The 26742-nt window shown below is 43.4% G+C and overlaps 1 protein-coding gene across 3 annotated transcripts; it reads right to left on the minus strand.

The window, feature by feature from the left end:
- Positions 1-568: 568 nt before the first annotated feature.
- On the minus strand, positions 569-26723 carry TMEM231 (transmembrane protein 231). 3 transcript variants are annotated; one of them, XM_058708017.1, is made up of 9 exons: positions 24468-26723; positions 23989-24069; positions 22553-22610; positions 19195-19364; positions 6750-6878; positions 6267-6410; positions 4078-4159; positions 2830-2935; positions 569-2473 (listed from the first exon to the last, which is right to left on the minus strand). In XM_058708017.1, exons 2-9 carry the CDS (start codon positions 24010-24012, stop codon positions 2293-2295), a joined length of 894 nt encoding a protein of 297 aa, XP_058564000.1. In that variant the 5' UTR covers positions 24013-24069; positions 24468-26723; the 3' UTR covers positions 569-2292. The 3 variants fall into 3 exon arrangements, with proteins under 3 accessions (XP_058564000.1, XP_058563998.1, XP_058563997.1); XM_058708015.1 differs by having other exon boundaries at positions 23989-24095; XM_058708014.1 differs by lacking the exons at positions 22553-22610; positions 23989-24069; positions 24468-26723 and adding an exon at positions 19460-20433.
- Positions 26724-26742: the final 19 nt, after the last annotated feature.

Below are 26742 nucleotides of genomic sequence, written 5' to 3' on the forward strand. Positions count from 1 at the left end.
ACGTCTTTTAAAAAGCATGAACATGAAGAGAAAGAAAAAAAGACAGAGAATTGCCTTATTAATCTTACATGATGGGACCTAAGCAGGGCCTTAGGGAGCCTCACCTGATTCAAACAGAAACTGGAAAATCATTTACCAAAATTAGAGATCCCCCCCCCCCCCTACACCCCACATATTGAGTAATTGTCTCAAACCTTGACTTAGCTGTTACAGCTCAGGATAAAATCCTGTATATTTCTCACCTTTCCCCTCTTCCAACTACACTGTGTCATTCCCCTTCGGAAGCTACCAACATCTGATCCGTAAATAATTTGATATTCACCAGACACAGTTGTAATTTTCCAGCCTGTGGGTTTCCACATGCCATGTGGATTCCACCAAAAACTCACATTTACTTGGGGCAGGACCAGGGGATGTTGCCAAAGAGCTAACAAAAGCTCCAAGGTCTTTGGGCAGAGCCCTGGCAACGGAAGGCTGCCGGTGAGTAACTCGGAGAAGTGTGCGCAACCTCTGCCCTCCCCATCCCCACCCACTTTGCGAAGTCTTCTCATAACAGACACGTGCAGCCTTCCATTTTGAATATTTTAATTAGAAAGGTACAAAACATCATGGTTCTTTATACAAGTTCCGCCTGAAAATAATGTAACAAAATGCAAAGCGGTGTTAATTCATGTCTTTAGCGATCTTCCCGTTTCTCCTTACCTTTTTGTGATTCAAACCAGAAACCATTTTTCATTTAAATCCCAAGAAAAAAGGTGTAGGTATATAAACAGCCCTAGATAGTAAAAGACAAGGCAGAGGGGCCAGTGCCAAGCTAGTTTTGTGCTTGAATACTTCAAAGTGGCTGTTTCCAAAACTCTTATCTTGGTCAGCCTGGAAGAAAAGGTGCTTTGGAAATGAGAACTGAATCTCCAAGGTAAACTGAAGCATACACGTGTGGAGGAGTGTGTGGGTGGGTGGGCCTGAAGCATGGTTCAGAGCAGGCGTGTCTCCAGTGCCAGTGACATCTTGGGATCATAAAGCAGATCCACCTGTCCTTTGAGGACAGCTCATTTCCGCAGGCCCGGAACGGCGAACTAGCCTTCCGTGTGCAACAGAGGCCCATTTCAGCAGTGCCATCCTGATGACACTCACTTAGGCAGGAGGTTGACCCTGTCGGACCGCTTGTCATTCTGCTAACAACCAGGCCGGATCAGGCTGTCCTGGGCGGGCAAGCATCCTCTTTACCCCCTCAGTGCACCTTGTTCGTTCTCCCCAAAGCTGCTCACTCTGACGGGCACCCTGTCCCTTCATCACAGGAAATACAAGTAGCTGGGTCTCCGGCTAGCCCTCCAAACAAACTCTGTGGTTGTTGGCAGTGGGAGCCAATACCAACAACAGGTCCTCTGTCACCCGTGTCCTTTTCAAGAAGTGGGGGAGGGCTGTCAAGGAGGAGGAGTGGCAAGTGTCCAGGCTGTTGGGTAAGGGCCAGAGAGAAAGAAACTGTTGTTATAATCCTCACTTCCCCCACTGTTGCGGAGGGGACTGTGAACGAAAGAGCACTCTGGCTTCAGCCTGCTGTTCCAGGGGCACAGACAGGGCAAAAGGCAGGGCACAAAGCCAGCCACAGCAGGGCAGGGATAAAGGGCTGCTCAGCCCAGCTGATGACAGACCAATGTCTGTTAGCCTGAGGGCAGGTGGATGGTCCCGGTGTCCTGGAGTCGCCCACTGGACACGTGTGCGTGCATGTGCTCTCCAGCGCTCCCTTTCTCTCGCTCCCATTCTCCCCCTCAAGGACCTCTCAGTTCTGGAAACCAAAGTTCTGAATGGGAAATTTAGATGCTCAGGAGTGGAAAGTGCTACTGATTTGCATATCTCTCACAAGAGAGGCCTGAAAAGAGTAAAAAGTGGTTTACAATAGTGGGAAGAAATGCATAGCATGTTTCTCAGTTCAAGAGAGGAAAAGTCTTTGCTTGACCAGAGATGGGACTCTATCCAAGAGTTCTGAACTGACTGCAGTTTTCTCCTGAAATTCAAGTCTAAGGCAAAAAAAAAAAAAAAAAAAGCAAATTATAGCCTTCAGGAACCTCTGGATGTTTCCACAAACTAGTCCCTGAAGATTTTGGAGGTGCTTAGAAGACATGGAATTTGTGTAGAGAAAACTTACAACGGATTGTCCTTTGTCTCTGATAGGAAAAGGACACACACGGGCACGTGTCCATGAGGAGCTCTTTGCAAAAATTTCTTAAGATGGCCGTTCCCAGAAGACAAGGCGGAGGTAGCCAGGGTCCTGCTTAGTTCTCAGAAATGGTCTTATGATAAGTGCTCCTTATACAGTTCTCCCTGGGGCATTATGGTGACAGGGATCGTGGTCACCACCTGATTCTGAAACACAAATCTTTTGATTCTTTCAAACACCCAGAGGAAGATAAGCAGGATACTGACATACTGGATCCAGGCAAACTTTATCATTTCCCAGAATCCTGGTAGATAAGTACATCCAGTTAAGGAGTCACAGATGATATTTTCTAAGTGGAAGTTAAACCAAAGGTTTAGTTTAGACAGGAAATGGCAAAAATGTTTCAAATGCCCTTATGATAAAAGGGACGATAGAAGATTATTAATACATACATATGGATGATTCTGGTCTGAAGAATCGTCCAGAGATATGAAGAGGAAATGAGGTTGTTTTTTTTGTTTGTTTGTTTTTTGTCCCTGCACGAACAGCAGACGGAGTCATTTAAGCAATTTCCAATCTGAGGCTTCCCATATCTGTCCCTTCTTGGGACAAGGGAGGCACTTTCCTGTTTTTGAAACTGAGCTACTATGGCTCTTTAACAGAAAGGATATGAAATGACTTCCACTGGGTACCGGATGATGGCGTTAATCACAAATGGAGCCTCGGCGGCCCTTCCCACCAGCCAGATGGGGTCGGAGTCCATCAGGACGGTGGTTACTGCAACACAAGCAGGAGTTAAATCAATCCATGAATGCTCTCTCAATAAAATAATCAGGACTATCAAAGTATTCTTTGACCCCTCATGCGAATTCCGCACATCAGAACTTTTCCCCAAAAAATGACTCCGAAGGAAAGAGAATTGACTGTGCAAAGCTGCTCACAAATTATTTGTTGAAACACTTGCCAAAATATTTATGTTACAAACTTGGAACCGTCTGTGTGTTCTTCCACTGTGGAATGGCTAAGCAAAGGAATACTATGCTACCACTAAAAATAATACCAATTAAAACTTTGTAGTAGCGCGGGGAAATATTTACATTATGAAGTACAAAAAAAAAAAGCTGGATCCTAAAATGTTTTATAAACTATGATAAGAGCTGTATAAAAAAAATCTGCATATGGACAAAGACTGGAAGGAATAAAGAAAGAAAAGTTGTAGATGAGTGTTTTGTTTTAACATTCCTCTGGTTTGGGAATAATGCCACCAGTGTATTACAAAAAATCAGGAAGAAGTACTGGGACCGCGGTCCTCACAACTTGATAAATGTGTGTGGGTGGTATCTACGATGTCCGACTGCCACGTAATGCTTCAGATGCCTTTAGAGGGAACCTCAGACGGCCAACCAGACCAATGTGCTGAGTCAAGCACACACACTGGCCCGAGAGCCTTTCCTCTGTGAGGGATGGACACGCTCAGCGTTCCAGCCAGAACGCCAGGCCCCCTGCTCTACGTCAGCTGCTTATTTGGGGGTAAGTCAGTCACATTCCCTACTTCTAGCTGAAAGCCAGGGTTAGCAATTTGTCTTTGGCTCCTTTTACAGGTGTGGTGGGGGAGCAACTCAATTAGGCGTTTACAGAAAAAAAGAAATCCATCAAGCTAGTGATCAATAAACATGGGACATAAATGAGCACTCACCTGCTGGACGTTAAGAGTAGCGATGGCAGGGGCAGGGTGTGGGGTCTTTAGATCAGGAGGAAAAGGACAGACCCTGGGTAGCCTGTTCCCCTCCCATCACTGAGTAGTCACTGGCTTGGACATTTTTATCATGACAAGAGCTCCAGTTGTGGTTTTGTCCAATGTTCCCACTGACCTGGAAGGTCCTGGAGAAGCAGCTGAGTGCATTGTACCCATGACTCACCATTCCTGTCCCGGTAAGCGGCAACAATGTGGGTGAGGTCATAGTCACGGGCAAAAGGGCTGGTCCCGTTGATTACAGACACCTGGGATGTGGCAGGAGGGTGTGGAGTGAGCCCCCAGCCACTTTTCCACTCATCCTTCTGTCCTCCCACCCACCCACAGCTGAGACTGGCCTCTCGTGCATGGTGGCCTGCTCAGACATCAGTAACCCTTTCTTCAAGGATGGATGACCTCCCGTGCAACAATTTTTTCTAATGTTTATTTATTTTTGAGAGAGATAGAGAGTGGGAGGGGCAGAGAGAGAGACAGGGAGACACAGAATCTGAAGCAGGCTCCAGGCTCTGAGCTGTCAGGACAGAGCCCGATGCGGGGCTTGAACTCATGAACTGCGAGATCATGACCTGAGCTGAAGTCGGCCGCTTAACTGACTGAGCCACCCCAATAATTTAAATCATCTATGTTCAGTCTTCCCTTTTGCAGGGATAGAAACAGGGGTCAATATCTACCTTTCACAGGTTTTACAGCTAGTTATAAAATACCCCTCTCTATTCCAAGGGGAGCAGTAATTCCTTACATTTTTTAAGGAGACCATATTTTCAACCCCTTTGTCTTTTTCTTGCTCTTCCTTGAATGCTCTGTAATTTATCTCTTTTAAGTGTAGAAATGGAAATAGGATAAAGTACAAATAATAAGCATCTAATCCTTTGAAGAAGGAAACGATCTCCTGCCTTCTAATATCACATTCCTGTTGACATATGCTACTATATAAACCTTCATAGAAAATGTTTATATCTTGGGGTGCCTGGGTGGCTCAGTCGGTTGAGTGTCAGACTCAGCTGCAGTCTTCAGCACCGTGTTGGGCTCTGTGCTGAGCCGACGTTGCTGAGCGTGCTTGGGATTCTCTCCCTCTCTCTCTCTGCCCCTCCCCTGCTCGTGCATGCCTGCTCTCTCTCTCTCTCTCTCTCTCTCAAAATAAATAAGCTTAAAAAAAAAAAAGGTTTATATCTTATAGTCCCCCTCCTTTTGTTTTTTTTAACTTATATTGATTATGGCTAAAGTGACCATAAATACATTTATCTGGAACAGTCCTGGTTTTTGCCTGTAATAACTGATAACACTGAATTTCATTTTCAAAAGTAGAGGAGCCCAACTTATGTGGGCCCCCCATGTGGTAAAAGAAAGGTTAGTCATGAGCGATCATATGCATGAGTTCCAGCCCCGGAGAGACAGTTCATGGTTCTGTTATTTACAAGCGGCAGGATTTGGGGAAAATTCGTTAGTCTCTATCCGCCCCAGTTTCCTCATGGGTGAAAGGAGAGTTCAGTCTTTCAACAAATCTGTCTGAGTGCTTTCAGTGTGCCAGGCCCTGTTTTAGGTACTGGAGTGACAGTATAGAAGATGTCAGTGCTTTTGCCACTGGGGAGAAACAGCTAGCAAAGAACTGAAAACAGATCTTCGATATTTCCAGTGGAAGTACAGAAAAGAAATCTGGGTGTGGAGTGGTGGGCAGGGAGGAGAATGCTCTTTAGAAAGGAGTGTCAGGGAAGGACTGTGCTCAGGGATATTCCAGCAGAGACCCGAATGCAGTAGCAGAGCAGGCTGTGTGGACACTTGGCAGAGGGAAAGGCCAAGTGCATAACCTGCGGGGGGGGGGGGGGGGGGCAGGAACTTCCTTTTGCAGGCTTGAGGAACAGCAAAAGGGCCCGTGTGGCTAGAAAGCAGCCAGGGGGACCGTAATAGGACAAGAGGCTGGAGAGCTGGGAAATGACAGGAGCAGGCGTCTCACGAGGCTGCTGTCATGATTCAATGAGATGATATATTTAAACCTCTTAACGCAGGGCTGGCATATGTTATGTGCTTAATAAATGGTGGTTAGTACGATTCCCCCAGTGTTTTACACGAACTGCAAAACACCACTTGGAATATGCCGTGTGTGTGCACATGGGCACCCAAAAACAACACGCAGTTTAGTTCTTAAAGACAGATTCCCCCCCCTCTTTTTAGATACAAATACAGGTGTATCTGTCTCTATGTTTTGAAAGAATTCATGGCAAGAATTCCTCAGAAATCCTCTTCTGTGCCACCCACAGAAAAATGCTATTTCCAACTTTCATGTCCTCCCTCTTCAAAGAACTTGGGAAACGGTAACAGAGAGAAACAAAAGAGGCGGACAGTAAAAAGCACCCTTACGTTGTACCGAACGTCAAGGCCACCGCAGCTTAGGGGATGCTTCTGCTGCAGCCTCAGGTCTCCGTTCACATAGAGCTGGGACCCTGGCACAGCAAAGGAGGACTGGAGAAACGCCATGCTCTGCATCACGAATGTCGACATCCTCTGAAATCATCACAAGGAGAGACGATAGCCATTTCAGTCACATCGGAAGGCTCTGCATTCCCAGCATCCGTGTCTGTGGTTGCTGCCTACTAGTCCCTTAAACACCAGGGTTAGCCAAGCAGGAAGCACCCCGCCCAGAAAACCCTCTGAGCGTCTTAGCAGCTCACCTACATTAATAGGACCCCGATGAGAAGCATTCGATTTGCCTCAGTTAAACCCCAAACTACACCTCATAATAGAGCCTTCTGCAGCGTGAGTTTTCCTAGAGCTCAGGGAGAGGGCTCCGTTCTATTAAAAGACAAAAGGGAGGGGACGGGCTGCCGCAAGGAATGGACTCACGTGCAATCGGTAGGAGAAAGTCAAGATGAGCTGCACACCAAGAACATGCTCCGTGGACTGCAGAGGAAGCTCCAGTTTAAAATGTAACACGTCCATTTTCCCATCCTGGTTCTTGTCTTCTTCTCGAGTCTAGGAAACCCAAAGAGGGCCAGTGACCCTGGTCCTTAATGAGTCTGGGAAGAAGCCACTGTTGTACACGTGACCCATTCCTTTGCTATTCACAGGATTTATCTCCCCCATCAAAAGAAACAAAGGAATAAATGGGTATAAATGGATCAATATCAGGGAAAGAGACACCATGTGCGTGGCCTCTGAGCTTTCCTACTAGTGCTTCTCAAACTGAAGAGGAACTTGAAGCGGCAAGATCAACAGCACCGGGATGGCATTTTTCTTTTTTCGTTGTCTCCTTTGATCTTTTTGGTTTGTTGTGCTGCTGGCGTGTTCTTTTTTCTTTGGAAACACATCTTGAGTTTACATGGAATATTTAAATAGCACATTAGAATTGCCTTCTGCTTCTCTAGAAGTCAGCCTTTTATTTTTATTTAAAAAAAATTTTTTTAATGTTTATTTATTTTTGAGACAAAGAGAGACAGAGCATGAGCAGGGAAGGGGCAGAGAGAGAGGGAGACACAGAATGTGAAGCAGGCTCCAGGCTCCGAGCTGTCAGCACAGAGCCCGATGCGAGGTTCGAACTCACAAACTGTGAGATCATGACCTGAGCCGAAGTCAGGCGCTTAACCGACTGAGCCACCCAGGCGCCCCTAGAAGTCAGCTTTTTAAAATAGAAAAAAGGGGAGCTGGGTGGCTCAGTCGGTTGAGCATCCGACTTTGGCTCAGGTCATGATCTCACAGTTTGTGAGTTCGAGCCTCGCATCGGGCTCTGTGCTGTCAGTGCAGAGCCTGCTTCCGATCCTCTGTCTCCCTCTCTCTCTGCCCCTCCCCTGCTTGTAGTCTTGCACTCTCTCTCAAAAGTAAATAAACATTAAAAAAATTGTTTTAAATAGAAAAGAAATGAATCTTCCTCATTACACATTCCCCCAAACAGACTCAGAAGAAAACCACCGAGCTCTACTTATACTTTGTTTAACCACGAGCGTCTTTGCTTTAGACTGTCGATACTGGACCTCATTCTCATCATTGATGTCGGGGCTTGGGAGCTGAGTGCCTCTTTTAGTACCAATCAACACAATGAAAAAGGAAGCTATGTAAAATCAGTGAGGCATTAAAACTACACAGATGATTTATAAATTATGCACATGAAAGTAGGGAAAACAGAGACCTAAGGAAGGAAAAAGGCAAATGACGGCTCATAAAAAACACCAGAATCCGGCCTCACCTCCCATAGTCCCACCCCATAGTGACCCTAAAATGAGTAACCGGGAAGATGGTCACTGAAATAAGATCACTGTGACACGATTCCTTGGCACAGCTCTGGATCCTGTTGCTACAAGTGACCCTTTTCCCCTGTACGTCCTCAGAAAGATTCTACTATGGTATATCAACATTCTCATCTGCATGCTCTGTGAACAGATTCATTTTGCTTTCCGCCATTACTACCATGCAAGGAAGAGATTCTTTGTTCTTTTTCGGGCTACTACGGTTGTTTGAGATGAAGCCAGCTCAGTTTTCAGGACCTTTCAATCATGTCTTTCCTTCTAGACAATAATGTCCTTATCCTAGGCCTTGTGACAGAGAAGCCTGCCCTCTCTCTCTTCTGTCGGATTCTGTTTTCTCTGTCCTGTTCCATCAGCTTCACAGGTGTAGGGGAGAGATATCTGTTACAAGGCTGGCGATCAAGTCGCTGAGGCAATGAGGTATTAGCAATTTTGAGGAGGATGGGGAACAGGCTGCCTTGTCTTCCCGTGAATTTTCTTTGGTTGGGAAGACTGGCGAGACAAAGTCGCGTTAACTCTATGTAGCGGACCCCTGCCTTCTGGATCTTAGGATTGGAGAGGAAGACAAAGATCAAACGTCTCCACTTGCAGGACAGGAGAGTGGCTGGAATGAGTTGCCAGAAGAATCCAGACCCCAACACATTGTGGGAGGGACAGAAATGCATTTTTTATTTGATCTTTACAATAAAGCCCGAGGGAAGCAGAGCGAGTATTATCCCCACTGTATGGACGACAAAATTGAGGTTCAGGGAGATGGAGGGGTTTGTCATGTGTGGCTAGTAGTGGTAAAGACTGGATTTGAAACCTCATCTTTGACTTAGAATCTCGTCCTCTTTCTAGGACTAAAACGCCCAGACTTAAAAAACCAAACCCTCAAGGGGAAAATGTTGGGTAGGACAAATCTTTTTGCAAAAAGCCAGCATCAAAGTTTGTAAGTCTGTGTTCTGTCTGTGCACACACTTCTGCTTCAAGTTCACACAGGACAGGGATCTGACAATGGGGAATAATTTAGTGTCTGCCTGTTAAATTCACACGTTACTTTGTCAAGTATTTTTTTAGGGGCCTACTAGGTGCCAGGCACTGTCGGGTGCTGAGAATATAATGGCAACCAAAACAGATGAACTCTTTACCCTAATGGCGCTTTTGTCCCCGGCCAGGGAGGCAGAAAATAAATCAATAAACAAATAAATGTGGTAAGTGCCACAAAGAGAGATAAAATAGGCTGAAATGAAAGAATGACAGGGTAGGATTTCACAGCCATTTTTTACAGGAAATTTTCAGGAATATCTGACTGTGGGAGGCTGGAATGAAGTGAGGTGATGAGGCACAGAAATATCTGGGGTAAGAGTGATCCCTGCTGACAAAGTTCACCCGCTCCGCGCTGTGCGCTGTGCGCAAAGTGGGTCAGTGCTTAAGGGAGCGACGAGGCCAGTGCCGCCGAGTGGGTGAGGAGGGAGGTGGAGGCTGAGGCCAAGGCAGCAGGGGGGTGAACGAATGATGTATGCACTGCATCTCCCAAAAGTGCCTGCCGCCAGGTCCGGCTGTCACCCCCACAGGGTGGGCAGGGTGGGCTGCATTTCTGTGCCAGCACTTGGACCACTGATGACATCCACCATTTCATTCCGCTGAGTTCAAATCAAGCTTAACACATGTGCAACAGGTCTAAAGGCAGGCATTCAGAGAGCTAATACTTCTTTAACACAAGTTCAAGGTTAGTATCTAAAACCCAATTGGTGTGTTTGGCTGAGAGAATTCATAAATTATACCAGTACCTTATTTTTATAAGGCATATGTGCAATTTGAAGCAATTTGTATATCCATTGATTGTCCCATCTGATTCCTCTGCATACCTCAGCTATAGTAATAATTAGCAATAATTAAAAAGAGCTCTTTACAGTATTACATTGAGGCTAAGAAAGGGTATGGGACCCAGTGACAGAACTGGGGCTAGGACTTAGATTTACAGGCTCTATTTAGTGCTCCTTCTACGACAGCCCACAAGAACCTTAATTTCAGGGGCGCCTGGGTGGCTCGGTCCGTTAAGTGTCTGACTTCGACTCAGGTCATGATCTCACAGTTTGTGGGTTTGGGCCCCACATCAGGCTTTGCACTGATGGTGTGGAGCCTGCTTTGGATTCTGTGACTCCCTCTCTCTCTGCCCCTCCCCCACTCTCTCTCACTCTGTCTCTCAAAAAAATAAATAAACATTATAAACTTTTTTTAAAAAAGAACACTAGGGGCGCCTGGGTGGCGCAGTCGGTTAAGCGTCCGACTTCAGCCAGGTCACGATCTCGCGGTCCGTGAGTTCGAGCCCCGCGTCGGGCTCTGGGCTGATGGCTCGGAGCCTGGAGCCTGTTTCCAATTCTGTGTCTCCCTCTCTCTGTGCCCCTCCCCCGTTCATGCTCTGTCTCTCTCTGTCCCAAAAATAAATAAAAAACGTTGAAAAAAAAAAAAATTTAAAAAAAAAAGAACACTAATTTTAAAGATTTCTGATGGTTAAAGCAGGATAATCCTTTAGGATACATGTGAAATCAATACAAATATACTAGATGAGATAAATGCAGGCATTGGTAGGTTTAGTCAATTCTCATCAGTGTGCCTAGATCCATATGGGGCCAATGAGGAAGACAGAAACAAAAGTAAACAATAACTTTAACAGAGGGAGTGTAGTACAGGGAATAATTAGTAACAAAGGTATTAGAGGATCAGAAAGGCAGGAGGGGAGTACCAAGTTAGGGTGACGGCAGGAAGCAGCACCACACCTAGGTCTGCAGAAGGAAGGGAAGAGGCTGGCATTAACTCAAGGAGTTGGGACCCAGACCTCAGGAGCCTAGAAGAAAGAACCCACCAGAGGGAATCAATAAGGCTGGAGGAGACTTCTTCCTTCGGTTTGCTTAACCAGGGCAATGGTTCTTCCCTCTGGTTGTAGTTTCAAGTTTTCTCCCACTCCCAGAAGTAAGCTCATCATGCCTCCTACAGGCCGAGCCTCACAGAGAGCCAGTGGGCAAAGGAGGATGTGGTTTTCAGCAACTCAGAGAGCAGGACAAAGCAGGGTGGAGGAGGATGGGTGTGGAGCGGAACAAGACCCACTGACATGCACACCACCTGACTGTGAGAGTTGCTGTAAATTTAATCACCGCCATTACTTCCAGAGGGCTCCAACTTGTAACATTTTCCCCATTGGAGATTCTATAGTATTTAGTATTTGATGGCTTGTTGGAATTTTGTTAGGCCCCTGTTTGCTTTCATACCTTCTAATTCTTTCATATCATATTCTTTCATCAAAGGTTAATTTATTAATTTTTTTCAAAAGATTTTATGCTTAAGTAATCTCTATACCCAATGTGGGGCTCAAACTCACAATCAAGAGTTGCATGGTGTACCAACTGAGCGAGCCAGGCACCCCAAGTTTAATTTCTTAGTGTATACCAGTGTCCATCGTGCTGTATTACTTGTCATCATTAGGTGTTTCATTTTTTTCTTTTAATGTTGAAAATATTCTTTGGCACAGTCTTTCGGTCTCCAGCAAAGTAGGGACCAATACTTTATGGCCCCTAGACTTATCAAATCCTTGCTACCTGCATTTCAATGAACCTAAGATACCAACAATTATAAAATGCACAGTTACTTTATATCCTAGCACCTATTATATGGGCACCTGGATGGCTTGGTCAGTTGAGTGTCTGACTCTTGATTTCCGCTCAGGTCATGATCCCAGGATCGTGGAATTGAGGCCGACGTCAGGCTTGGTGCTGAGTGTGAAGCCTGCTTAAGATTCTCTCTCTCTCTCTGCCCCTCTTCCCTGCTCACCCACTCTCTCAAATAAAACTATATATATATATATATATATATATATACTTATTTATATATATGTACATACATATATATGTATATTATTATATGTATATATACTATACATGTATATACATATACATATATATACATAATAAATTGATCTAGGGATTCCTAAAACTTCTTTACATGTTGATACTCTTGCATCACTTTGTGACTCAATGTTAGCCATGCTTTTCTATGTAATTTTGTCTTTTGGTAAAATATTTTTAAAAAATTTTTTAACATTTATTCATTTTTGAGAGACAGAGTGTGAGTGGGGAGGGGAGAGAGAGAGGGAGACACAGAATCCGAAGCAGGCTTCAGACTCTGAGATGTCAGCACAGAGCCTGATGCGGGGTTCCAACTCACCGACCGCAAGATCATGACCTGAGCCAAAGTCAGACGCTTAACGGACTGAGCCATCCAGGCGCCCCAATAAAATTTTTTTTCTGATAAAATATTTTTAAAAAATTAACTAAAATCCATTGGTCTGGGCTCTTAAGCAGGCTTTAAAATTATGGGGTGCTTTGGTGGTTCAGTTAGTTGAACATCCAACTCTTGGTTTCAGCTCAGGTCATGATCCCAGCCCCGCGTTGGGCTCTATGCTCAGCATGGAGCCTGCTTAAAATTAGCCTCTCTCTCTCCCTCTGCCCCTCTTCCCAGCTCACACGCGTGCTCTCTCTCTCTCTCTCTCTCTCTCTCTCTCTCTCTCTCCCTCTCCCTCAAATACAAATTTTAAAAGTTATGTAGAGCTAGCCTATTTTTAAGTGCCTCTTGAACCTTCCAAATGGCCAACATTTGGTTCTCAGGGTTAAGATAATGTTTAATTATTGTTGCTGGGGTTTTCTTTCAAGATGCCGTTGTCCCTTCTGGAAGTTTTGACCCTGGCACATCTGATGTTTGCACATGGGTAGGCAATGAGGACTATGCCAAGCCTGTCTCCCGGCAGCAGCTATTGTAAGATACCTTAGAGAGGACAGATTTTGATTTGAGAGATGTGAAAACAAAATGGGTATCTCAGACGCATGATGCTCCCCACTCACCTTCCTGAATCCCTTTATAGCCTTCAGCCCCCATATTCTATGGGTCCACACATGCCTTAAAGAGCTAAGTCACCTTCACCTTATTGAAGAGAGAGGTCACCCTGTGCTTTTTTTTTTTTTCCTTCTGTCATTAGCAACAATAGCAACAACAAGAAACTCAGACTTTGAAAGCATTTAAAGCACAGGGACTTTAGAGATGCCGTGCAAGGTGATCTGACCAAAAGGAGAAGCAAGGCCGTTTCTGACTGCTGAGGCATTTTCCCAAATTAGCAACCACAAAGCCACTCCCCAGCATTTGGTCAAACCTTGACCTAAAACCACTGCTTCCCTGGTGTGTTACCATAAGATCACCCACCTGGTTTAAAACAAAACTGAGACTTAGTTCACCTATGATAAAATATACAGTTCAGTAGATTTTAGGATATTCAAAAGTTGTGCAACTATGACCACTATCTAAGTTCCAATTTCAAAATATTTTCTTCATCCAAAAAAGGAACCCCAAGCACATGAGTCACTACCCATCTCTCCCCTCCCCAATTCCCCAAGCCTGTGGAATCCTAATTTCTGTCTCTACAGATTTGTCTATTCTGAACATTCAATATAAATGGAATCATACGCTGTGCTGTTTTGTGGTTGGATTCTTTCACTTAGCATGTTTTGAAGGTTCATCCACGCTGAACCTTCCTTTCTGTGGTTGAATAATGTTCCATTGAATGGCTATAACACATTTCGTTTATCCATTCATTTGTTGATGGACATTTGGGTTGGGTTTTTTGCTATTAGAAATAAAGCCTCTATGAACATTTGTGCATGAGTTTTTGTGTAGCTGCAGGTCTTCAATTCTCTTGGGTACACATATACCTAGGCATGGAGGTACTAGAAAATACGGTAATTCTAGTTTAACTTTTTGAGGAACTGCAAACTATTTTCCAAAGCGGCTGTGTCACTTTATATACTTAGCAGCTGTTATTGTTTTTGGTTTGTTTTTGCCTTACTTGTGCACTTTCTAAATTTTTTCCTTTAAAAATTGTTGTCATGATAGTCTAAAAATCTGGAATATGTATTACACTCTTATCGTACAAAATTTAAAAGGTAAAAGGGTATACAGCAAAAGAACATATAGTGAAAAAGTTTCTCTCCCATCCTAACCTTAGCTACTTAATTCCTTCCCCAGAGCAATCAGTGTTGTGTCTTTTGAATCCTTCCAGAGAAAGAACATGCATGTATGTATATGTGTATACAACCACACACACATATGTTGCTATTTTTTCTATTATTTTTATATGAATGGAAGCTTACAATATATAATTTTTGGTTTTTGTACTTACCAATTTCTTTTGGAGGTAATTCAATATACAGAGATCCACTTCATTAAAAAATTAGCCAGGGGTGCCTGGGTGGCTCAGTTCGTTGAGCGTCTGACTCTTGATGTCAACTCAGGTCATGATCTCACAGTTTGTGGGCTCGAGCCCCGTGTCAAACCTGCTTTAGAGTGTAGTCTGCTTGGGATTTTCTTCCTCTTTCTCTGTCCCTCCCCAACTTGTGTGTGTGCATGCATGCACTCTCTCTCTCTCTAATAATAATAATAATAATAATAATAATAATAATAATAATAAACAACTTAGGGGCGCCTGGGTGGCTCAGTTGGTTGAGCATCCGACTTTGGCTCAGGTCATGATCTCATGGTTTATGAGTTCGAGCCCTGCGTTGGGCTCTGTGCTGACAGCTCAGAGCCTGGAGCTTGCTTCAGATTCTGCATCTTCCCCTGTCTCTGTCCCTCCCCCCACTCACACTCTGTCTCTCTCTCTCTCTCTCAAAAATAAACAAATATTTTAAAAAATTAAAAAAAAATAATAACTTAAAAAAATAGCTATGCCGGGCACCTGGGCTCAGTTAGTTAAGCCTAGGACTCTTGATTTTGGCTCAGGTCAAGATCTCATGATTCTTGAGATTGAGCCCCGGATGGAGCTTGCTTGGGATTCTCTCTCTGCCCTTCCCCCACTTGCACAGGAGCTCTCTCTCAAACTAAATAAACTTAAAAAAAAAAAAAAAAAGCTATGCAACATTCCACTGGGCAGATGTACCACAATTTCTTTGCTGAGTCTTCTATTACTATATGGGTTGTTTACCTAATTACAAACAATGCTGCAATAAGCAACTTTTTACATAACTCGTTTCACATGTGTGCACAAACCTAGGGTACCTCGCTGGAAATGGAAGCAGGCCTGAAGCAGGCCTGAAGCAGGCCTATACATCTGTAATTTTGATAAATAAGGACATGTATTCCTTCAAAGAGGTTGTTCCAATCTACACTCCCATCAGTGGCATACAAAAGTGCTCATACACTTCCCTACGTCTCGACCACGGTGTTGTCACACTTCAATTTTTGCCTATTTGATAGATTAAAAAATGGCATCTCAATATATTCTTTGCATTTCTCTAATCGTGCGTGTGATTTCATATATTTAAGAGTCAAATATCTTTCCTTTTCTCTGAACTGTTTACATTCTTTGTTTGTTTTTCTAGTGGGTGCTTGGTCTTTTAATTATAGATCTGTAGGCACTTTATGTTAGGGAAAGGAGCTTTTTACAAGTGATACAAATAATAAAACTTTGTCCTAATTGTCATTTGTGTTTTGACTGTGCTTATGGGTTTTACCATGCCAATAGTTTTAAAAAATTATTTTTATTTTTATAGAGTTGAAGCCATAAATTTTCTTTTATGGCTTCTAGATTTAATGTCACACTTCGAATAACCTTTCCTATTCCAAGATGTAAAAGCTTTCGCCCACCATTTGTTTCATTACTTTTATTATTTCATTAAAATTTTTTTTCATGTTTATTTTTGACAGAGAAAGACAGAATATGAGTGGAGGAGGGGCCAAGGGAGGGGAGACACCAAATCTGAAGCAGGCTCCAGGCTCTGAGCTGTCAGCACAGAGCCTGACGTGGGACTCCAACTCACGAACCGTGAGATCATGACCTGAGCCGAAGTTGGAGGCTTAACCGATTGAGCCACCCAGGTGCCCCTTATTTCACATTTTAAATTGAATTTTTATCTGTCTGGACTTTAATTCTGGTGTAGAGTCTGAGCCCTGGCTCCATTTTAACTTTTTCCATATGGCTTCCCAGTTGTCCCTACACCATTTTATTATGTTAAGTCAGCTTTCGTCACTGATTTAAAATGTCACCTTTATGATATATGAGTCCTTTTCTATACTTTTTATACAAGTTCTTCAAACCACACTGCTTTACTTATTATGGACTTCACGTATAGTTTATTATCTGATAGAGCTATTCTCCTTGTATTACTCTTCTCTTTGTCCTAGAGTTTCTGTCTATCCCTCCAAACTGTTATGCTTTCATTGAAAATGCATTGAAAGTATAGATTAACCAAGGGAGAAGAGGTATCTTTATGATGTTGAATTTTCCTATCCAAGAGTATGACAGAAATCACCATTCTTTTGATCTCTTTTGTGTCATTCACCAGTCTTTTTATTTACATAGATCTTGTACATTTCTTGTTAAGCTTATTCCTAATGAGTTTATTTGTTGAGTTGCTGTTGAGATCTGTACTTGCACTATATCTTCTAGCTCATTGATTTATATCTTATGATTGGAAATTATTCTCAAACCAAGAGCTCAGCTAGAACGAAGCAAATCATTTACTGAGAAAGAACACAGATGACATAGTCATAGATTACTTATAGACACTGGCCTGGAATGGAGGGAAAAGAAAGACTAGGAAAAAGGAGCTTTGGCTTTGTGTTACATAGTGTAAAATTACCTGGTATTAAAAAGGATTAATAGTTCTGGGCACCATAAAAATAAGAGATTGTCTTGGTTTCGTGGATGAAAAATTGGCGAAGCAGGGGGAACATGAGCAGTGCTCTTGAGGGAGTAGTTTCCGGTTACAGAGATAAGAGCCTCGCTAACTAGCAGTCAGTCGGGGAAGCCAGTCAGTTGGTGGGTGAACAAATGAATAAAACCTAATGTTGTATCCTCGTTTTCATGATTATTTTTAAGTTTTCCTAATTAATTCTTAGACTCAAGTAACCAGGGAGTATGATAGAGAGGAATACACAAATGTGATGAAAAAAATCTTCTACCAAAAACTTAAAAGACAGGGAATACTAATCTAAAGTAAAACGAGCAAGTTAATTTTTTGTTTGGAATAAACAACGCTTTTGCTTCCACTTTTGGAAAGTAATCACATGCATGTGGAACACGAGAAATACAGTGGGTATACAGTGAAAAGTAAGCACATCTTGACACAGCCTCTCATCCATAGTCACCCTTCTCCACAGGCATTATCATCTCCAGTAAGAATAAAAATGGGCAACATGTAATGATTAGTGAGGAGTTATTGAAGGAGATTTATCTCCTACTCCAGTTCTATGTTTTAAAATCAATTTTTTAATCCCATCTGGTAATTTTTTTATGTTTTTATTATTTATTTTCGAGAGAGGGAGAATGCAATTTGGAAACAGATATGGGGAAGGTACAGAGATAGAGGCAGACAGAGAATCCAAAGCGGGCTCCATGCTGAGAGCAGAGAGCCCGATGTGGGGCTTGAACCCACCAACTGTGAGATCATGACCTGAGCCGATGTCTGACGCCTAACCGACTGAGCCTCCCAGATGCCTCTAAAATTAATTTAAAATACCTGATCACTTAAAGAATCAAAGGTGTTCAACAATGTTTGTTACAAAACGCAGCAGACTTCCAGCCCCATGGCAAATATTTTCATCTCATTTACTGATTATGCAGAAATGTATCTCCATGTCTTTAAATAACATGGGCACAGGCACTTCTGTATTTCTCAGTGTTGGGCATTCTCTATTGACTTGACACAAGGAGAGATGAAAGGTTAGTTTTCTGCCCTCCACTCCTCAACTGAGTTCAACTCTCATTTTGGTTAGTCAATCTATATTCAGTGTTCCCATAATTATGACTAAGTAAATCCTTTACCTTTCTCCTTTTTCCTTACTTTTTATTTCACTGGATTTAGTAATTATTTCCTTGGTTAGTTTTATGTTTACTGATACAATTTCAACAAACAGCTTGTATTCCAATTCCTTACAATTTGATGTTTAAAGGTGCAAGATTTACTCAAAATCTTGTTCACTGCAGTATTCTAACCATGAAAAAGTAAAAGCACATCAAACATTCACCGAGAGAATTGTCAAATCCATTACGGTTATTCCATATTGTGAAATACTATGCAGATTTTAAAAAGAATAAGGTTAATTAACAAATACACATATGCCTAACATGTACCTTTAATTTTGTCATTATATATACTTGTAATTCTTTAATATTTTACAATGAGCATGCATGTTTACCACCAGAAAAAAATATGAAAATTTAAAGTAATCAGAAAAAAACAATCTGAATTCATATTTTGTTTGTTGTTATTCATATGTCCAATCAGATTAAAAAATTTTTTGTGGGTAAAGAGATTCAACTTTGGAAGAAAAAATAGAATTTTTATACTTCTAAAGGAAAATGTTTTCAGAAAATGAGCAGAAAGGGGGTGAATGTAGAGGAAACACTCATCCTGAACCAAATACTAAATTACAGACAGTAAAATGTTTCCTTTTCATCCTGGACAGCTGCAAAATGGAGCAGCATCCACCCTTACAAATCCAGGGAGGCGGGACTGGGCCCCCAGCACATTCTGGGGAGGTCCCTTGACCAATGAGCGCCTCGGCCTCCACGTGTCAGGTCTGCATTAAAAATGCATGCCCTTGCCGGTCTCTGGGGCGATGCACAAATGCAGCGACACAGTGGGGTAATTAATAAGAACACCTTTCGGCCTTTGTGATTCATAAAGGAATTTTCGCGACCACTCATCCATCAGGCCAGGCCCACGGAAATGACGGGGACGAGACACAGGCTGTCCCCAGGCTTCGGGTCTCTGTGTAGGACACATGCTAACAGCAGTGGCTAACTTTCTTGGGGTTGCGGACTGCTTGAAGTCAAATGAGTCAACAGTGTCACTTCCCGGGAAATTAAACATATACACAGGCCAATGTGCCTGTGTACACAATTTTCGTGGGTTCACGACCTTTAAGACCCAAGCTGGGCTTCCCCAGGCCGGGCCCGCTCACCCTCCCCCCGCCACCCTCTCCCAGTCCCGGTGGGCCTCTAGGCCTGAGGGAGAATCACTTACCGAAACCAGCGGGACGCGCAGGTGATCCCCCTGCAGTCGGTTGAAGGCGGGGAACGTGCTCCAGGCCAGGAACCCGCCTTGATCGGGTCCCAGCAGGGCCACGAGTAGCACCTGGTGCTGGAAGCGCACGGTCGGCTGCTCTTCGTAGCTGCTCCGCTTCAGCCAAAGCCCTGAGATAGAGAGGGCAATGGGGAGGTCACGAAGGCGGGCACCGGCACAGCGGGCCGCGGGGAACTGTGCGCTCAGCGGCCGCGGGCAAGCTCACCGTGGCTCCGGAAGGCCACCAGCAGCGGCGGGATGTACGTGAGCACGGCCGCCAGCAGCAGGAACAACGCGGCCTTGGAGCAGAGCCCCGCGCGGTAACCGCGCTCCACCGGATGAGAGAAAAGCTCGTAGAGCGCCATGAACTCCGCGCGGAGTCCAGCCCCTTGTCCTGGAGCCCTCGCGGTTCCAGAGGAAGGACCAATTTTGGCTTCTCCTGGTTGCCATAGCCTTGGTCTCCACGGCAACGGACGGCGCAGCGAGAGGAACCAATAGCAAGGCCGCGGGGCCTTGGTAGGGGTGGGGCTAAGAGGGGGCGGTGCCCGCTGGTGGGCGTTAGACCTCCTTTCGGCCTTACGTTCCTTTTCCAAACGCTAAGTGGAAAAAGGGTATTTCCGAGCCCAGAATCGTCGCCATCCCCTGTGTTAATACTTGCGCAAAATAGGATTTTCCTAAAAGTTGACTTGAAGTAACTACCTGCTTATGTGTCAACTGTTAATCCCCAATGTTGTGCATAGTTAAGTCCAATCAGTCACAGCACACTATACATTACAGGAAAACACAAATGTGGCTGTAGTTCTGGCGGTGGCCCCGCTAAGACCAAAGCCAGGTCCCTTTGTCTCCAAAATTTGTTGCTTTCACTATACTCCGTAACAGGACAGAGAAACGGGACACAAATCTCTGAGATCTTCGAGGGATAAAAGATAATTACTACATGGTTCTCGGCTATACTTCATTACCTTATACTGGGTACAAGCTTCGCCACCGGTTTTAAGGGAAGCTGGAGTCCTCCACAGAGATGACACTGGCTCATCACTTAATTGAATGCTTCCACCACTATCACCACCGCCCCCCACCCCCAGCCAGTATTTCCTGGCAGAAGGAGGCCCTGAAGGATCACATTGCAGTTCCAAAAGGTAGTGTGTTCAGAGAAAAATCCGGTAGTTGATGCCTCTATTTTGAAGGCAACCTAGAAATGTCTTTTTTTTTTAATTTTTTTTAACATTTATTTATTTTTGAGACAGAGACAGAGCATGAGCAGGAGAGGGTCAGAGAGAGAGGGAGACACAGAATCCGAAACAGGCTCCAGGCTCTGAGCTGTCAGCCCAGAGCCCGATGCGGGTCTCGAACTCACGGACCGTGAGATCATGACCTGAGCCGAAGTCGGATGCCCAACCGACTGAGCCACCCAGGCGCCCCCCTAGAAATGCCTTTTAGATGAAGAGAATAGCTGAGATCCTAACAACACAGACACCTGAGAGGTCAAGACATGACCATTTGGAAAAACTATCCAGGGTCCTCCCCACAGTCTAAGATGACAATAACAGCCATAAGATTTTGACATATATGGTCTGGTACTACTCATCCTTGCTTTAAAACTTTTCTGAGCAATCCCTATCCAAATAACACCAGTATTCTTCACAGAGCTAGAACAAACAATCCTAAAATTTGTATGGAACCAGAAAAGACCTCAAACAGCCAAAGCAATCCTGAAAAAGAAAACCAAAGCTGGAGGCATCACAATTCCAGACTTCAAGCCATACTACAAAGCTGTAATCATCAAGAGGTATGGTACTGGCACAAGAACAGACACAATGGAACAGAATAGAGAACCCAGAAATGGACCCACAAACATATGGCCAGCTAATCTTTGACAAAGCAGGAAAGAATATCCAATGGAAAGAAGACAGTCTCTTTAGCAAATAGTGTTGGGAAAACTGGACTGCAACGTGCAGAAGAATGAACTTGGAGCAGTTTCTTACACCATACACAAAAATAAATTCAAAATGGATGAAAGACCTAAATGTAAGACAGGAAGCCATCAAAATCCTAGAGGAGAAAACAGGCAACAACTTCTTTGACCTCGGTTGCCGAAACTTCTTGACATGTTTCCAGAGGCAAGGAAAACAAAAGCAAAAATGAACTATTTGGACCTCATTAAAATAAAAAGCTTGTGCACAGAAAAGGAAACAATCAGTAAAACTAAAAGGCAACCGGCAAAATGGGAGAAGATATTTGCAAATGACATATCAGAGAGTTAGTATCCAAAATCTATAAAGAACTTAATCAAACTCAGCACCCAAAAACACAAATAATCCAGTGAAGAAATGGGCAAAAGACACGAATAGACACTTTTCAAAAGAAGACATCCAGACGGCCAACCGACACATGAAAAAATGCTCAACATCACTCATCGTCAGGGAAATACGAATCAAAACCACAGTGAGATACCACCTCACCCCTGTCAGAATGGCTAATGTTAACAACTCAGGCAACCACAGATGTTGGCGAGGATGCAGGCAAAGAGGATCTCTTTTGCACTGCTGGTGGGAATGCAAGCTGGTACAGCCACTCTTGAATGTATATATGTATACAATGGAATATTACTTGGCGATCCAAAAGAATGAAATCTTGCCATTTATAACAATGTGGATGGAACTAGAGTGTATTATTCCAAGTGAAATAAGTCGAAATAAGCAGAGAAAGGTAAGTATCATATGATTTCACTAATATGTGGAATTTAAGATACAAAACAAATGGACATAAGGGAAGCAAAAATAACATAAAAACAGAAAGGAATACAAACCATAAGCGACTCTTAAATACAGAGAACAAACTGAGGGTTGCTGGTGGGGTGTTGGGTAGGAGGATAGGCTAAATGAGCAAGGGACATTAAGGAGGACACTTGTTGGGGTGAGCACTAGGCGTTACATGTAAGTGATGAATCACTAAATTCTATTCCTGAAATTATTATTATGCTATATGTTAACTAATTTGGATTTAAAATTTAAAAAAAAAAAACCTTTTCTGGGGTGGCAACACAGCTCTTAAATACAGCAATTGTACGGCTGAAATCTATATTATGATTCTGACATTATACTATATCTGTGATTTAAGTGAATGACTTTCATTTATTTAAATAACTACTAAAGCCATATGATTTCATTCATGTGTGGAACTTAAAAAACGAAACAAAAGAACAAAGGGGGAAAAAAAGAGACAACCCAAAAAACAGACTTTTAACTATATAAACAAACAGGTGGTTACCAGAGGGGAGGTGGGTGGGGGATGGGTGAGATGGGTGAAGTACACTTACCTTCATGAGCACTGAGTAATGTATAGAATTGTTGAATCACTATATTGCATACCTGAAACTAATATAACACTGTATGTTAACATCACTGAAATAAATAAATAAATAAATAAATAAATAAATAAATAAATAACCATTAAAATAAGACTCCAGAATAGATGGTTCTAGTTGCCTCCTGAGGGTGGCTCTACACTGAGGAAGAGGTGTTTGCCTTCAAAGTTCCTTCTTTCAACAGAAGAAAACACAAACTGTAGCTAGTGTCAGCTTAGTCACAGCTGAAACACAGGGAGGTGACTGCTGAGAATTTAGGTGTATGAAGTACCCCCCCTGGGATGCCATGAGCTTTGCAAAAGTATTTAATAATATTGGATACAAGGGGCGCCTGGGTGGCTCAGTCGGTTAAGCAACGGACTTCAGCTCAGGTCATGATCTCACGGCTTGTGAGTTCCAGTCCCATCTCAGGCTCTGTGGTGAGAGCTCGGAGCCTGGAGCCTGCTTTGGATTCTGTGTCTCCCTCGCTCTCTGCCCCTCCCCTGCTCATGCTCTATCTCTCTAAAAAATAAACAAACATTAAAAAATTTTAAAAAATTATAATGGATACAAATATTTACTCTTTGATTCCATGATTTGAAGCAGCTAGTTTTTGTGGTTTAAGGAATGTGAGTTTTTAAAAATGCTCAAGGTCTATGTATATTGTGCCATTTTCGTATATTTGTAACTGAGACTGGAGTTCTCGGTTTCCATTTCCCTAATTGTCTCATGTTTCATACACTTTACCTTAAGGACAAAGAGAGTTGTTCTCTTAAAACTACACATTTTGACCATGTTCTAATCTTTTCTAGAAGCTCTCATTCAGGGTTATCTTGAAAAAGTTTCAAATGCCTAAATGCTTGCTTCAAGGCTTTCCAACATTCCTTTCACCAGTATTTATCTATATTGCTTCCCAATTCCCTCTTCCAACCCAGCCTTTGTTTCTATCTATTAAGCGAAGTTTACTCTTTGGAAAATGTACCCTTCTCTCTGAAACATAAGATTCACATTCTCTGTGAAATCTTTCTTGATAAACCTCACTTGGTTTTGTGTTGGCCTCCATGGCATTAGCCATCTCTCAACATTCATGTTCACATACCTCTCCAATATTTGCCATTTATTCTGCATGTTTTATATGTCTGTTAATATGTAATTGCACATTTTCCTTATCCTATTTTTTCTTTTGACTCACCTTTTCAAATTGTCATCCCCTCAATGAAGGCATTCAGTATTTTCAGAACATTCAGTAAGCTAAATATAATGGCCTGATAGGTAAAGAAGGTGATGTATATCATCAGGGCAGATTGAAGAAGCCAATTAGAATAGTGAACCGGAAAAGGACATTATCAAGAAAGTAGGTAAACTAGAAGAGAGAAAGTGCACATTAGTGAGACCATCAAGTTACATGCCTGTAAGTTGGTGAGTGATGGCATCTTTCCCTCAAGAAGTGAACACTAAGGTCTTCCAGGTGCAACATGGTATACGCAGGCCTTGGATTAGAACACAATGACCTGTTCTGTAAAAGGAAGCAGGGGTCTTCAGTCTAATTTCTTAATTTTTTTTTTTAATGTTTATTCACTTTTTGAGAGACAGAGACAGAGTGTGAGCAGGGCAGGGGGCAGAGAGAGAGGGAGACACAGAATCCGAAGCAGGCTCCAGGCTCTGAGCTGTTAGCACAGAGCCCGACGTGGGGCTCAAAATCATGGACTGTGAGATCATGACCTGAGCCGAAGTCAGATGCTCAACTGACTGAGCCACCCAGGCGCCCTTCAGTCTAATTTCTAACCCCTCCACTGATTCCCTGATTATCAGATGGTGAACATACACCTTCATTCCTCAGTGTTTAATTCTATTTGTAAAATAGGTATTTTGACTTTTTTTCACTTACCCTCTAGCTGATCTCATCCAGTTCAGTAACTTTAAATACTTTTCTCTTGAATTTGAGAGACTCATTGATCTATTCACCTACTCCACAACTGCACTTGGATGTGTCTCTTGGGCATCTCAGACTCAATACAGCCAAAACCAAACCTTGATTCTCATGCCCCCCCACCCCACCCCCGAAGCTGGCTCCACCCTATTTCAGTAAATGGCAAGTCCATCCTTGCAAAGTGCTTGACTTTGGCTTTCCCTCACACTTCATATCCAATTTATCATCAATTTTGTCAGCTGTACCTTCAAAATATATCTAGAATACAACTGCTTTCCACCACCTCCACAGACACCATCTTGGTTTAGGCCAACATCGTCTCCTACCTGGATTATCACCATAGCCTTATCTGTTCCCCTGGCTGCCATTCTCAACCTCTTACAGTCTACAGAGAAGCTAGCCTGATCACTTCAAAAGGAAAGCCATAACATGTCACACCTCTGCTAAAAAAAAAAAAAACCTCCACTGACTTTTTTTTAAGTTAAAAAAATTTTTGTTTTTCATGTTCATTTGAGAGAGAGCCAGACAGAGAGAGAGCATGAGCGGGGGAGGGGCAGAGAGAGAGACACAGAATCCGAAGCAGGCGCCAGCCAGGCTCTGAGCTGTCAGCACAGAGCCTGACGCGGGGCTCAAACTCAGGAACCGTGAGATAATGACAAGAGCCGAAGTCAGACACTTAACCGACTCAGTCACCCAGGCGCCCCCCCTCCATTGGCTTCTCATTTCGTTCTAAATAAGATCCAAAATTCTTCATGAGGAATTCAAAGCTCAACACAGTTTTGTTATAGATCTCTTTGATCTCATTTTCTAACACACTCCCCCTTGTTTAGTCAGCTTCAGCCACAAGGGCTTCCTTCCTGTTGCTAGAATATGCCAACCACTTCACCTATTTAGCATTCTATTCTACCATCACTCTTGTCAGCAACCCTGCTTTATTTTCTAAACAGCACCTACCATTACCTGACACATTTATTTTTTGTCTTGTCCCATGAGAATGCAAACTCCATGGGAGCAAGAAGTGTTGTCTGTTCTGTTCACTGCTTTTCCCTAACACCTAGAACAGTGCTCCTGTTTGCAACAGTAATAATTTCTAGGTATGAAATTCAAAGGACTTTTCACTTGATTAGAAGAAAACAAGCAAACAAAAATCTATTTTGGTTGCTCAGACATTCAATCTTAAAATAACCAAAATACTTGTAGAATGAAGCTAGATTCCACAGCACCCATCAGGAATTACAACTGCAGGAAATGCTGAATGACAATGTTCAAACATACAAGCCTTTTAGATGCATCAGAATCACAAGCACATGGCAAGGATCATGTGCCCAATTAAATGAATATTCTTATTAATATTCATCAGCTCATAAACAGATGTTGACCCCGAGCAGACTGTCCTGATGACTCTGCTAGGAAGAAAGGAGTGACATCACTGGAGAACCTCCAGGCATATGCTCAGGCAGGTGACACACACACACACATACACACAGCCTAGGCTGTGATTGCTGAACTGCCATAGAAACCTGTCTTATGACCAACCCTCAGGGGAATTCTCCCAGCCTGACAATCACCTCTAACTCCTCTGCAGTTAACGTTCAGGGGTCTGTGATCAGTGCGATGTTACCCTCAAATGCATAATTGTGATACCTTTTCTTAAATGTTTACTCAAACATTTATTCATGAATAAAGGAAGGAAATGGAATTTCTTTAAATTCCATTTCTTGGTCCATGACAACCTAGTATGGCTGTCTCTAATATTGAACCCGCAGCTTGTCATCAGTACTTCTCCTCACCCAATCCCCTCAAACTAGTCACACTCCCTGTATGGAGCCCCCAACCTGTTACCAAACAATACTCCCAGACTGTCAATGCCCTAAACAGACCCCCCTCGCCGTCACCAACCACCAGAGACTCTTCTTCTGGCATTCACACCGCCAAAATCCCTCCCCTTGTCATCAATGAGACTTCCCTCATGAAAAGTCCTCTATAAGAGCCCTGTTCTATCGGCCAGACCCCCAAACTCCTCTTCCCGTTACGAACGGCCACCGAGACCCCACTCCTGTTACCAGCTCCCGACATCAATTCCTTCCCAGTCACCAACACCCCTCAAACACGGTCCTGTAGCCACCGTCGTCATCCCACTTCCCCCGGTAGCCCCTAGCGGAGCCACCTCCTGCCCCGCCTCCTTGAGTGTGGCCCCGCTCGCAGGCTCGTTGTCCTGGCTAAGAGCGCCGGA

This window comes from Neofelis nebulosa, chromosome 17 (genome assembly GCF_028018385.1).
Source record: "Neofelis nebulosa isolate mNeoNeb1 chromosome 17, mNeoNeb1.pri, whole genome shotgun sequence".
Classification (NCBI taxonomy): Eukaryota; Metazoa; Chordata; class Mammalia; order Carnivora; family Felidae; genus Neofelis; species Neofelis nebulosa.